At 43.5% G+C, this 14674-nt stretch overlaps 1 protein-coding gene across 2 annotated transcripts in view; it reads left to right on the plus strand.

The window, feature by feature from the left end:
- Positions 1-14674, plus strand: part of MRRF (mitochondrial ribosome recycling factor) — a 59139-nt gene that overhangs the window by 16003 nt on the left and 28462 nt on the right. Inside the window, exons 2-5 of one of the 2 annotated variants that reach the window (XM_047768327.1) lie at positions 799-851; positions 932-1087; positions 5831-5949; positions 12551-12642. In XM_047768327.1, the coding sequence (XP_047624283.1) occupies positions 961-1087; positions 5831-5949; positions 12551-12642 (338 nt within the window). In that variant the 5' untranslated portion in view covers positions 799-851; positions 932-960. The remainder of the gene's footprint in view (positions 1-798; positions 852-931; positions 1088-5830; positions 5950-12550; positions 12643-14674) is intronic. The other variant, XM_047768328.1, reaches the window with a different exon arrangement.

Below are 14674 nucleotides of genomic sequence, written 5' to 3' on the forward strand. Positions count from 1 at the left end.
AGTTTAGATCCTTAGATTAAAGGATCTCGCGTCGCCATGAGCTGTGGTGTAGGCTGGCAGCTTCTGGGAACTTCTCAACCCCTAGCCTGGGAACTTCCATATGTTGCAGGTGCACCCCTAAAAAAACAAACAAACAAACAAGCAGAGCAGATCTGGGACCATACCTTGGCTTTACTACTTCATGACTTTATGACATTAGGCAAGTCATTTTACCTTTCTCTTCTGTTTATTTTTCTGAAAAATAAGGAATTCTTTCACTTGTGGAGTGTTTGCTGTGTGGATAGTGCCCTTTTAGGTATTTGAATTACATAATTTGTATCCTTGTAGCAACATGGAAGTGTAGGTATTATTATTATTCCTGTTTTATAGGAAAAGAACCTGATACCAGAAAAGAAGAGTAATCTCTTCAGTTCTTAAAGGTAGTGTGCATTATAGCCTGTATTTTCACCTGCATTGTCTCATTATAAAACCCATGCCTTGGAGTTCCCTTTGAAGTTCAACAGATTAAGAACCCAACTAGTATCCATGAGGATGCGGGTTCGATCCCTGGCCTTGTTCAGTGGGTTAAGGATTTGCCATTGCTGCAGGTGTGGCTCAGATCCCATGTTGCCATGGTGTAGGCCAGCAAGTGAAACTCCCATTTGACCCCTAGCCCAGGAACTTCCATATGCTGCAGCTATGGCCCTAAAATTAAAAATAAAAAAAATTTAAAAAACCTGTGCCTTCACTTATATCTGAGAAAGTGTTTTGCATGATGCTGAGTACCAGGTTGACAGTAAATGTAAACTCTTTTTTTAGGGCAGCGACAATGTTCTGCATTTTCTAGCACTTGGCATTTTCCCCTGTACATGGTAGGTGGCACTTCTTAGCTTATTGTTTATTGTCTGTTTTATGCTGCTATTTTTTAATTCATTGAATGTTCACTTTCTAGCCAAAGGGAAAGGACAGTCCCAAACCAGAATGAATCTTAACACTGCCTTGGTTGAGGATATAATCAGCTTGGAAGAAGTGGATGAAGAGATGAAGTCTGTGATAGAAGCACTCAAGGATAACTTCAATAAGACTGTCAATATAAGGACCTCACCAGGTTAGTGATGAACATGTGTTTGGAGAGGAGTGTAGTGGAAAGAGCATTGCTTTGGCAGAGCTGGGTTTTAGTCCCAGCTTTGTCACTTATTAATTGGTGACCACAAGCAGTTACTTTACTTCTCTGTTCTTCAGCTTGCTTTTTTTGTTTGTTTTTGCTTTTTAGGGCTGCACCTGTGGCCTATGGATGTTCCCAGGCTAGGAGTCAAATCAGAGCTATGGCTGCCAGCCTGCACCACCACCACAGCAACGCCAGATCCGAGCCACCTCTGTGACCTACACCACAGCTCATGGCAATGCCAGATCCCTGCCCCTCGGAGCGAGGCCACGGATTGAACTCATATCCTCATGGATACTAGTTGGATTTGTTTCCACTGAGCCACAACGGGAACTCCGTGGTCTTCAATTTTCTTATCTAATTCCTACCTCATAGCTTTGGGATGGGTATGAAAATAAATGAGATAGTGTCATGGTTCTAGCACTGCCCAGCATATAATTAACACTTTTATCCATTTAGCAAAGATTTGTCTGCTATGAACTAAGGCATTGCGTTGGTACACAATAAACAAAAATAGGCATGGTCTTTGCTTCCATGGAATTGTACTCCCCCCAGAATGGGAGTTTTGTTATTACTGTACTCTAAGCACTTCTAGGTATTTAGTCTCACAGTAACTGACATCTTTGGTCTGATTTTCCCAATTTGTCCTATTTGGCCGTTCTCATCTCTTACTGGGAATCGACTGGCTGCATTTCTGTACTCTTGAGTTTGACCAGGAAGATTCCGTTTGGGTTAATAACTTCCTGAAAGTGGCTTTTCTAAGTGGGAAATGTCAGAACTGTCTAGGAGAACCGTTTGCAGATGTGATGGAAGAAGTGAATTGTCAGCTAATGGTGCAGGCAGGCAGGAAAAATCCAATTGCAGTTAAATTGGCCTTTTGGAAATTGTCATCATCCTAGAGTCAAGCCCAGGACCCTCTCTGAAAGTATCTGTGGGAGCGCAGGCTGCTCCCACTCTCATCTTGGTTGGGCTAGTTCATGAGGGAACCAGAAAATATTTCATGAACTTGTTCTTAGGAAAACCAAGTGAAAAATATACAGCTCCATTTATAAACACCAGCAGAAACACAGAGAGTTCAGAAACGAGATCCAGTGTGAAACCAGAAGACCATTCCGTCATTTGTCAACCCTGGACTGGGGCATTTCTGCCTTTGCTGACAGTAGAGCGTGCCATTCAATCTCTCCCAACTGTTTATTTTAAACTTGCTTATTATTTTAGGTATGAAGCTGATAAAGTGCTTTGTCTCCCCTGTGCTTTCTGGCCTGTTAACATTCTGCAGCCGAAACCAGAGAGCAGTTTGAGAGGAGCTCAGGGAGAAATGTGATACTTAAAATTAGCCAGCAAGCTCCACTCTTGTTGAACTTAAAAAAGATGATGGGCCTGGAAAGAGGCTGGGAGTGTAATTTGTTAAATGTTAACCTCTGTGAAAATGAGGGGCAGGAATGAGGCTGAGGGAGATTCTCGCTGGGGACAGATTGAGGGAAAAGGATTTGATGCATTATGTCGATATGGATTTAGGGACTGGGAACCACCACAATCGCATACTGAAAAGCCCATGTTGCAACTTCGTGGCAAAGGATCTTATGGCAAATCAGGAAGACTGAATTAAGATCCATTTTCAAAAGGCCTCCCATTGGTATTTCCTCTTTGCTTCTTTCTCTTTAGGGTTATGTTTGTGCAATGTTCTGTGTAGAGCTTGGGGCCATGAAGAGACTGGATGAAACAGGCTTAACTTAGCCAGTCTTTTTTTTTTTTTTTTTGCCAGATTCTTCGATATCATTTTTTATTCCTATCTGAACCAGCAGGAACTTTTCTTCTTACACCTACATCATCTACCAGCAATTTCTGTCTCCAAGAAAGTTGATTGCTTTTACTAGATGACTAAAATACAGATTTATTTGTTCATTCTTATCCTCTCTCATTCATTCATCCATCCATACATAATATTCCTTTATTCATCCAAGCATTATTGAGCACTTATTCTGTGCTGGTTAAGAGGTGCTGTAGAGAAAAAAGACATTGTCCCCTGTAGAGAAAAAGACATTGTGCCAAGACCCTAGATCCTAGTGTCGAAGGATAGACAAGTAACCAACATGTATGAAATCATGTGGCAAAGCAGAATGGTGAAAAGCGGGGCTTTGGAGTTGATCAGACCTCAGTTTGAATTCAGGCTCCATTATTAAGAGCTCTTGCGACCTTGGACAAGTTATTCTCTCTGCCTTAGTTTCCACATTTGTAAAATGTTGGAACTGTCTCATAGGGCTGTCGTGATAATGGAAGCAAATAAATTATAGAAAGCAATTAGCACCAGGTCTTGCCATGGAAAGTGTTCAGTAAATATTGGTCGTTATCGTAGAAGTGTGCATGGGATCCTTGGGAGCTCATAAAGGGGTTGTAATCCAGCCTAGGATGTCAGACAGGATTTCTGAGATTAGATGCAATCATAGCTGAGTGTTAAAGAGTGAGCAGGCGTTATCTGACCAGAAAAGGACATTCTCATTAAAAGGAAGAATATACGCTAAGACGAGAGAGAACAGGCTATAATAGAGAAATTGAAAATAGGTTAGTTTGGTTAAAATATAGAGGAACATTGAGAAGTAACAATAATAGTTAGCAGTTATTGGGCACTTGCATATGCCAGGACACAGTTATAGGTGCTTTGCATAAATTCTTTCATTCAGTCCTCATAACAACCCTGTGAGGTAAGTATGATTTTTAATGCCCCATTTAGAAATCAGGACACAGATGCCCCAAAAGTTGAAGGGACTTTCCCAGGGTCACATAGTCAGGAAGTGGCAGGGTTGGTATTTGAGCCAGGTCATGGGTCTTCAGAATCACGGGCTTTTCCAGATTGAAGCCAGTGGTGTCAGCAGCCTTCTGCCTTGTGGTGGCATTGAATTGAATTGAGTACTGCGTTTCAGATCAGATCTTTGGGCCATAGTACGGTACTGCATTATTCTAACAACAATTTGCTGGGACAAGTCCCAATTTGTTTAAAAGACTCCCCCCTCCTTATTCTTTGTGTCTTGAATAAGCCGTTTGTGAGTGGTTCTTACTGTGAATGATAAGGCTTTCCTCTCATGCTCATTTGCATAGGAAATCAGGGTGTTTAAATAACGCCCCTTTTCTATCTGTAACTTTATGCTTGCCTTCTTCACAATAAAATTTTGCCTCAGGGTTTTCCAGAACTCAGATATGGATGAAGACCAGATCCAAGATAACAGTGAAGTGGTGCTTTTTTTGTTGATGTTGTTGTTTTTCCTAAAGGAAATCTGCCAAAATCAAGGTGATATAGGAGTTCCCTGTGTGGTTCAGTGGGTTAGGAACCCGACTAGTATCCGTGAGGATGCGGGTTCGAATCCCCGACCTTGCTTGCTGGGTTAAGGATCTGGTGTTGCTGCAAGCTGCGATGTAGGTGAAGATGTGGCACCGATATGGCATTGCCGTTGCTGTGGAGAAGGCCGCCAGCTACAGCTCTGATTTGACTCCTAGCATGGGAACTTCCATATGCCACAGGTGTAGCCCTAAAAAGAAAAGAAAAACAAAACAAAACCCCCCAAATCAAAGTGGTATAAGGGAGCAGTTCTGCAAGTCAGAATCATGTGGTGAAATTTTTAAAAAATTACAAGCTGTTTCCAAATCACAGGCTCTCAAGCCCAGACAGAAGCAGAATCTTCGGGGGTGGGGCCCAGAATTCTAAATTAAAAACTCTCTGGGGATTCGGATGCACAGCCAAAATCCGATAGGAAAGAGCCTTGATTAGGATTGGAATTAAGCACTCCTGAGTTGGAGCTTGGCGTTGCTCTTTTGTCAGCTCTGTGGTGTTGGTCCACTCTGCCTCCCCAGGTCTGTCTCTTGTGTAAAGTGGAGACAGGGATACAGTCTTACAGACTAGTTGTGAGAACTAAAAGGGCTAAAAAGATTTACCTTTTTGGAGTTCCCGTCGTGGCGCAGTGGTTAACGAATCCGACTAGGAACCATGAGGTTGCAGATTTGGTCCCTCTCCTTGCTCAGTGGGTTAACAATCCGGCATTGCCGTGACCTGTGGTATAGGTTGCAGACGTGGCTCAGATCCTGTGTTGCTGTGGCTCTGGCGTAGGCCGGTGGCTACAGCTCCGATTCGACCCCTAGCCTGGGAACCTCCATATGCCACGGGAGCGGCCCAAGAAATAGCAAAAAGACAAAAAAAAAAAAGATTTACTTTTTTTAATGTTTATATTTTGGTATACTGTTGTATACTTGTTTATATTTAGTTATAATCCTCAGTTGAATCCTGTAAGGTAGTTATTTTTTAATTGAGTCGGAATCCAAAATATACAGAAGATAACTGACTTAGCTGAAGTTTCCTGCTTAGTAAATGGCAAAATTGCTGGAGGGGCGACCACCTCTTTCCAATTTCAGCTTTAAAGTTCTGTGCTGCAGGAAAATACTCAGGGTCAGGCACACCAGGACCCTGGCAAGCCTGGTTGCTGGTAAGGAATTCCAACCTAGTTTTTGGTGACATTTCGAGCTCTTTGCATCACCAGACATTGCTGCTCCTATGAAAGCCCCTTGAACCGTTTTGCCACATTGATAAGGGATCCCTCAATATTAGTAGAATCTGAATTGATAGAGACTTAGATGTGGGGCTACTAAAGTCCTAAATTCTAAGACCCTGTAATTTTTTTTTTTTTTTTTTCCCCCTAGGATCCCTTGATCAGATCACTGTGGTAACTGCTGATGGGAAGCTTGCTTTAAACCAGATTGGCCAGATCTCCATGAAGTCACCACAGCTGATTTTGGTGAATATGGCCAGCTTCCCAGAGGTAAGGTCCCCCTCCATGCTCTCTTTTGGAATGGAGGAGGCTGGGTCAAGCCAGGAGGAAGTATTCTCTCTACTTTGGGATGAAATAAGAGAGAAGGCCTAAAAAAGGTGATTTAAAAGTATGGAAAAGCTCTTTTGGTGTTTCTGAATTCCTTTGCTGAACTCAGACACTATAGAGGCCAGGCAAGTAATTTGAATATTGACATAGGCCCCATCTAAGAGAAACAATAGTGACAGTGTGGTGATTGGCACTTGGCCATCACAGGGGGGCTTTGGGAAACTGTAGAGCCTGTGCCCTGTCTGCAGGGAGCAGCCTCTACCCAGCTTTTGCTGATCCTTCCCAGGCAGAAATGTAGGCCTGGTAATCAGATATTACAATTTTTATTTATAGAAGAAGCCAGCAACCCAAATTTTTATATAAGATCTTTGTTAAATGTTGATAACTAATTCCACCCTCCTCCCTTTTTTTTTAAGACTGTGACAAAACACGTTAGTGGGCCACCAGTTTGTGACTTCTGCATTAGTGTTTGGAGCAGACCCTCCAGGAATTCATATTCCTTTCAAACTGGACTGATCATTGCAGAATATTGCACAGAGCACAGTGATTCCAAGGCTGGAAGATGGGTTGCATTAGGTCATTGCAACCTTGAGGCTCTGATTTTAAGTCTAGTTGAGGAAGATAAATGGGCTTTTCCTTATTGGTCCAGTAGAAATTGACCTGGATTGGGAATCCTTGAGGACCTGTAACCTGGTCCCATCCCTCTGGCTGTTTGGCCTTGGGAGGTTGCATCACTCTCTAGGCCTCCATTTCCTCATCTATTACTATGCGGTGAAGGAATCTGAAGCCCCTCCTATTCCAGGGGTCTGTTTCAGTACTTCTAGCCAAAAGACATGGACCAAAGTGGAACCTGCTGGATTTGACAAACCGGGTTAGAGGTACAAGTAAGAGAAAGCCCTGGCTATGAACGAACTGTTCGAAATCAGAGGGCTCTTGCAGCTGATGTGCACTTTTCTAGGGGGTGTAGAGGGGCTCTTACTCACTACCTCCCTGTTCTATTCTCCGTACTGCAGCTAGAGCAAACTTTTAAAAATATTTGTTAGAGGAGTTCCCTTTTGGTACAGTGGGTTAAGGATCTGGCATTTTCATTGCAGTAGCTCAGGTCACTGCTGTGGTGCGCGTTTGATCCCCAACCTGGGAATTGCACATGCTGCAGGTGCAGCAAAACAAACAAACAAACAACAAGTCTATTAGATTATGTCGTTCCCAGGCACTGAGTTTATCAGTGGCTTCAAATAATCTTTAAGAAAAGAGTGACTGTGGAGTTCTTTTCATGGCTCAGTGGTTAATGAACCTAACTAGTATCCACGAGAATGCGGGTTCGATCCCTGGCCTCACTCAGTATGTTAAGGATCTGGCGTTGCTGTAGCTGTGGCATAGGCTGGTAGCTGTAGCTTTGATTCGACTCCTAGCCTGGGAACCTCCATAGGTGCAGCCCTAAGGGGGAAAAAAACAAAAAGGAAAAGGTGACTGTGGCCTAGAAGGCTTTGGATGAAATGGCCCCTGTCTGTCTCTGCAAACTCTCTAGTCTTGTGCTACTGTTACCTTTGCATGCTGCCGTAGCCACACCAGCCTTTTGGTTCCTTAGACCCTTTGCATCCTCAGGGACTTTGCATAGGCTGTTCCCTTTGCTTGGAATACTCTTGTCTGGTTAATTGCTACTCATATTTTGGATCACAGCTTACATACTCTTTTCTTTTTTTTTTTTTTGGTCTTTTTGCTATTTCTTGGGCTGCTCCCGCGGCATATGGAGGTTCCCAGGCTAGCGGTCCAATTGGAGCTGTAGCCACCAGCCTACGCCAGAGCCACAGCAATGCAGGATCCGAGCCGCGTCTGCAACCTACACCACAGCTCACGGCAACGCCGGATCGTTAACCCACTGAGCAAGGGGAGGGACTGAACCCACAACCTAATGGTTCCTAGTCGGATTCGTTAACCACTGCGCCACGACGGGAACTCCAACATACTCTTTTCTTAGGGAAGACTTCCCTAAGCTTCCCAATCTCAATGATTCCTCCACATTGCCTGCTTTTATACAGTGCAATTCTTTTTCTTCATCATACTCATCATTATCAATAGCATGTATTTATATCTTAATTTTCCATCTCACTTCCACTAGATTGTAAGCTTGGAATGTAGGAATCATATCTAACTTGCTCATTTTGTCCAGCGCCTACCACAGTGCCTGGCACGTGGCTGCACTCAGTAAAATTTCCTCACGTGGATGAATACTTGTCATGAGGTTGATGGAAGAGAGGCTCTCATTCCTGGTGTTACTGAGGAGCAGAGAAGTGAATGGAAAGGGAACTGTTAACTCTTTCCCTTTCTGGCCCCCTCTGAACCACTGTGGCCTCTCTGCCTTGTTCATCTAATCCCATAGGCACTGCTGGCCAATTTAGGGAATAGCCTCCTAATTACACAGCTTGAAGACCTCATCAGGCAGATTGCTTTTCAGAGCCAGCCACTTCTGTTATTAAATAGCAAATGGCATGCACAGAAGAAGCACCTGATTGGCCACCAGAGCATCTTATGAGGCAGGAGGAGGTATTAATAGCTTAATTTTTTCTTAGGAAGTTGGAGTATATCTTCATTTTTCAAGCAAAGCATCATGGCTGTTTCTCCAAGTTGAAATTCTATGAGTTAAAAAAAAAAAAAGCATCTATAGTCCTCTCAGTAGAGAGGTTCTTTACAAGGACAGAGTGAGGAAGTATGAGTTACATTGTCTTTTGAATTCCTTTATCTCATCTGGTGTATATATTAAACAAATAGCTCTAACTAAACATTTCCTTCCTCCAGTTTAGAAGCTGTCCACGGAGTCCGCAGGTTTATAGCTTCAAAATGCTGAGCTAATCCTCCCTGTGTTTATATAATTCCTTTCTGTTTCACATGCGGTTGGCTTGCTTTTCAAACCTGAGCATTTCTGTGTCATGCGGTGGAGACACAATGCAGATTTACATGCGTAATCTTTTCAAATGCATCGAGGACAGAACACTGCATTTCATTTGTTTAGCTTGTGTCCTGCTTGATAAATGGTACACACAGTTGCTGCCTTCCATAAACTTGCCTGCAGCTAGAGTTAATGATGGGAAAGAAAAGAAAGAAGTAAAAAACCACAGCATGATTTGAACAAGGCAAATGAAAAAAACAAATCCTGCAGGCTTCATTATTGCTCTTGTGGAAGGAAGAGAGCAAATGCGTATTAGCATCTACGCTGTTGCCAGGCACTACTTTCCCGTGTTGTGTTTCATGCAATCAACACAAATACTGTCTAACATTAGACAGTATTTATTCCTTTTTATAGATGAGGAAACCGAGGCTCAGAGAAGTAGAATTTCTTTTGTGGGTTCACACTGTCATGGCAGAGCCAAGCTTTGAGCAGGGGTCTGTTTGATACTAAAGCCTGTGCTCCTTTTACCATCCATTCATTAATTCCACAGATTTTTTTAAGTCCCTGTAAGTCAGCTGTTGACTTGAACCCATATTGTCAAGGACTTATTCACCTAACAAAAGTGTCACCATCTTTTGTCCATAGCTTAAGACGTGCACTCAAGTGTGAGAGTAGATGCAGATGAGTTAGATTTATTAGTTTAAGAATAGTCATGCAGACATTGCTAATTGATCACAGCACTCTTTCCAATCTGACCCCAGATGGGGTCTGTAATCTTTCTGGACACATCATGCCAGGCAGCCATGCCTAGTGGGCCAGTTTGGCCGTTGGAGAGCAGCCTGCTTGCCCTGAAGTGCGGTGGGCATCCCTTTCAGTGAGGGGTAAAGGCTTGGAGATGGAAATACAATAGTAATATTTGCTTTTTTGTCTGAACTATGAGTAGTTCAGAAATCATGTTGGGAAAATGACTATAATTCCCCGAGTTTCTGTGTCCTTCCATATCGAAGTAAAATACACATGTTTAGAATAGTTTAGATGAACTACCTCCTTTAGTAGGTTTCTTGGCAAATAAAACCTCTCGAATCATTTTTTCTGCATTTGAAAGGGCACAGAACAAGTATAAAATAGTATAAAATAAGGTTTTGGCAGGGGGTGGGTTATAAACATGAAGTGAAAGTTAGGAGATGCATTTTTCTAACAGATCTGAGCCAGTGCATTAATATACCTATTCAACAAGCTTTTACTGAGCACTTACCCTGTACTTGGCACTGAGCCTTGGGCTGGGAAGATGTAAATATTGAGGTATAGTTCCCGCCCAGCTTGGAAGCAGCAGTGGATTCTCCCGTGCCTACCCGGGAACCAGTCATGTGGCAGCACTTGAGCCAGCCGGTGAAAAAGGAGGTAGGTTGCAGGGGCGGGAGGAGGAGGTTACAGCTGAGTTATCAGTCATTCAGTGAGAAGCTTCTAAAGAGGAAGATGGGGAGACTTGAAATCAGGCCATTCCTTCAAAGTGGTGATTCTCCCTGTGTTATTAACTTCAGAAATCCCTGTTTCATTTTATTAAGGAAGATGGCAGTTCTCCTGCAGACGAAAATCTCATCTCATTACTCAGCTGCTTTATTTACTTGGGCCGTACCCTTTATATACCAGACCTATTTCCAAGTTCTTTTTGGCTATCAACAAGAAAATCAGATTCCTTGGAGTATGCGTCATGGCTTAGTGGAAACAAATCTGACTAAAATCCATGAGCACTCAGGTTAGATCCCTGGCCTCGCTCAGTGGGTTAAGGATCCATTGTTGCCATGAGCTGTGGTATAGGTTGCAGACTCAGCTTGGATCGGGCATTGCTGTGGCTGTGGTGTAGGCTGGCAGCTGCAGCTCCGATTCGACCCCTAGCCGGGGAACCTCCATGTGCCACAGGTGCAGCCCTAAAAAAAAAAACCCAAAAGACCAAAAAACAACTAATTCCCTGTGCCACAATTACTGAATACATTGAGCTAGGGGATCAGGAAGAAAAGAGAGACAAAGTAACCACCATTGGATGAAGAGTTGAGTTGCTAAGAATCTCCTCTTAACCCTGACAGTAACTGGAAGCACACTGGCGAGGTCCTCAGTCATTGCTCTTGGCTCCCAGGGACTGTTTTGGTGTGTAGGGATGTGACTTTTACCAGCAGCTCCCTGACATGTCAGGAAGGGACGGTACCTTGTTATGTCTGAGATCCTGTCCAGCTCCAGGAGTCTGTGGTCAGAGGTGCATTTTAAGAATTTACAGTTTTAAGCGGCCTCACTGTTAGGTTTTGAGTACAGCCTCCTGACGGAATGATTCACCAGCCCATGGAATGCTGGCTTGTCTTTACAACTTTACGATAATACCTCACGTCCTTGTAAGATTGAGGTCATTTTAAAATGAAACAGATGAGTTTTTTAGGCAGTCCCTTAAAAAACAGAACAAAACCTGGAAAAGTAAAATAGGTGTGCAACAAACCCCATTTATTTAAACCAAAAAGTCTAGGGAGAAACTCAAGGCTGGGAATTGGCCCTGTGAATCCAAGTGATGCGGATTGGCTCTGACCAAACCTAAAATTTGTTTGAAAGTGTCAGGGGCCTTGTTTTCATGAATTCTACATTGGCGTGCCCGTGAAATTCTCTCTGTCCCACGCTGCTGTCTTTTGTGCTTTAGGAACACAGGCCAGGTGTGGTTATAATGTTGCTTGAGGTGCGCTGAGGGACTTTGGGAAATCAGTGCATCAGTGTGCCACCTAGCACCTTAGAAAGCAAGGCTGGATCAGAGAAGACCCTGGAGGATGGCAGGATAGCAGCGGGCGCATCAGCTAAGTGATGACATCAGCTCAGCCTTATTTGGGGATTTTGTGCATTCTTATCTTTATTGAATAAATTTATATAGTAGCATCCCTCACCTGGGTGTTATGGGCACCGAGCAAGATGCATGGCTCATGTTACCTCATTGAATCCTCTCTGAGGTGTGGTACCGTGGGGTCTTAGATTACAGCATGGAGGCTTGGAGAGGTCAAGCTTGTTGCCCGGGGTCGCATGATTAGCAGAGCTGGGGTTGGAACTGTGGTCTTCCTGGCTCCAAAACCATGCTTTTAACTAGAATGCCACACTTCCTTTCTTGGCACACACATGAGCAGAGATTCATGGCTCATGCCAAAACATGAGTGAGGTTGGTGTGAGCCTAGATGCGAATGAGTTAAATTTATTTACTCATTCCAAATCGGCACTGGTATATTTTGAGTGTAAAATGTCAACTGGAATTTTTAATGTATAAAATCTTTCAGCTGTCTTTACACCAATCCTTGCACAGACCAGCCCCCCTCCCTTGAGGATTTATTGTGGTTTTTGATCTGTGTTGCCTCAAACCATTGAAATCTTTTCAAAGAAGCAGTGCTGTTTTCTTTTTATTTTTTCCTTCTCTTTGCTTTTTTTCCTCCCGCAGTACACTGGTACCAGGAGTGGACATAGTTTGCTATTCAGCTTGATCAAAGCACTCTACACCAATGTAACTTCCTGATCTTACTGGTAACAGAACTAAATGTTTCCATGTTCTGCCAAGATGGGTTCCCAGTTATCGACAGAGGGCTTGCATCTGGTAATAATTATTTACTAATTCTGTTTACCTTTTGATCTGGTTTTCAGTGTACAGCTGCAGCTATCAAGGCTATAAGAGAAAGTGGAATGAATCTGAACCCAGACGTGGAAGGGACGCTAATTCGGGTACCCATTCCCAAGTAAGTTTGGCTGACGTTCACCTATTTTGATGCAGTGGAGCTGTTATCTTTGGAAGGAAACCAACACTCCAGATACCATTGGGCTGATAGCATACTCTACCTGTATGTACCTCCCGTCTTGGCAGGCTCCAGCATCTTTTGAGGTCCACTTTCTGATTCCGATGCAGCAGCAAATCTGACAAAGTTCTCGTCCTCATGTATTTTATAATGCGGTTGGAAAGATAGGACACATTAAATAGAGAAAGTCACTCCAGATAATGAAATGCTATGAGGAGAGAAAAGGCAGTGTGATCCATTAGTGACTTGATGAGGGTATGGTGGCAGGCACAACTTTAGCTGGGGAGGATCCTTGAAGGAGGTCACTTGAATGATGAGGAAGAGCCGGCCTAGGGGAAGAGCTTTCCAGGCAGAGTGCACAGATGGCCCGAACGCCCTGAGTCAGAAAAGACTTCGACACTTGGCATCTCTAACTGGGTTCCTTCAAGAGTCATTTTCACAATTGTCCTCGCTTGTCGAAGAATTTTAAGCATAAGAACAGAATATTGTTAATTGTATAAATATATGGAACTTAGAGTTTTAAATGCATAATATGTATGGTTTTTTTTTTTTTAATTAAAAAAAAAGAAATGACAAGGCCTTGGCATGTTGGAGGAAGAGAAAGCCATTGTGTCCCAAAGCCAGTGAGGGAGGGAAAGAGTGGCAGGCAAGGGTTGGATTGGTGAGAGAAGGGTTCGTGCTTCAGGCATGACAGGCTGAGGGGAGGGGTGCGGGCTGTACTCTCTTTGTACAGGAAGCCATTGGAGACACTTAAGCCGAGGAGTGATCTGATCTCATGCTGACTTTTTGGGGGTCTCCCTGGCTGCTGATTAGCATTGGAATGAAGGGGGCCGGTAGGCTCAGGGAGAATAGTGGAGAGGCCACTGCAGTAGTCCAGGTGGGATAGAAACCTTCTCAGACTCCGTAGCAGGCAGAATTAGCTTCTCCTTCTGTACTCTCATTTCTTACTTATTTATTTATTTATTTTGCATTTTAGGGTTATAGATGCAGCATGTGGAAATTCCCAGGCTAGGGATTGAATCAGAGCCACATCTTTGACCTATACCGTAGCTCATGGCAGCACTGGATACTTAACCCACTGAGTGAGGCCCGGGATGGAACCCATATCCTCATGGATACTGGTCAGATTCATTTCCACTGAGCCACAATGGGAGCTCCCTCTTAGTTATTTTTAAACCCCTATTCCTACACGCTGCCTCACAGATAGCAAGTCCCAAATAAGTGTTGAATTCATTCGTTCAGTCATTCAACAGATGTTTATTAAGCACTGGCTACATGGCAGGCACTGTCCTAGCTGTTGAGATGAATCAGCAAATGGAACAAATATTCAAGAAATCCCCATCCTCCTGGGGCTTACTTTATAGTCAAGCAGACACAGTAAGCAGAAAAATAAATACATAATGTGATGTCAGGTGGTGATAAGGACTGTGAAGGAAAATAAGCAGGCTAAGGGGATGGAGAGAGTCAGGGGTTTTGTGGATAGGAAGGTTCAGGAAGGAGTCATACTGTAGACCTAAGTGAAATGAATGAATGAAGCTTCCAAATAAGAAGGGGAATGGAGGGTGACACCTCTGAGTCATTCTGTGCCACAACCATCTTGTATTCCTTTACATATAGGAATTCTGTGCCACAGTCTTTGTAGAGTGGATTTTTTTCCAGGTGTGGAAATATAGGCTCAGAGAGGTACAGTCATATCTCTGAGGTCACAGAGCTGATGCTGAGGCCTAAACCCAGGTTTAGATGATTCTAAGGCTTCGTGATGCACACATGCTGTTAGCAAGAATTAATACCAACACTGAGAGTCCAGGAACTTTCCTGCTGAACTTTCTTCCCTCCTCATGGCCAGAAAATGGCCAGCTTACCCACTGTGTACTTGGTACTCTGTAAATCAAAATGGACACTCTGCCATGAAAGCATGTGAATTGGGGAGCAGTGTAACCCAGGGTTTAAGAAGCAAACAGATTTGGTTCAAGTC

This window comes from Phacochoerus africanus, chromosome 2 (genome assembly GCF_016906955.1).
Source record: "Phacochoerus africanus isolate WHEZ1 chromosome 2, ROS_Pafr_v1, whole genome shotgun sequence".
Classification (NCBI taxonomy): domain Eukaryota; kingdom Metazoa; phylum Chordata; class Mammalia; order Artiodactyla; family Suidae; genus Phacochoerus; species Phacochoerus africanus.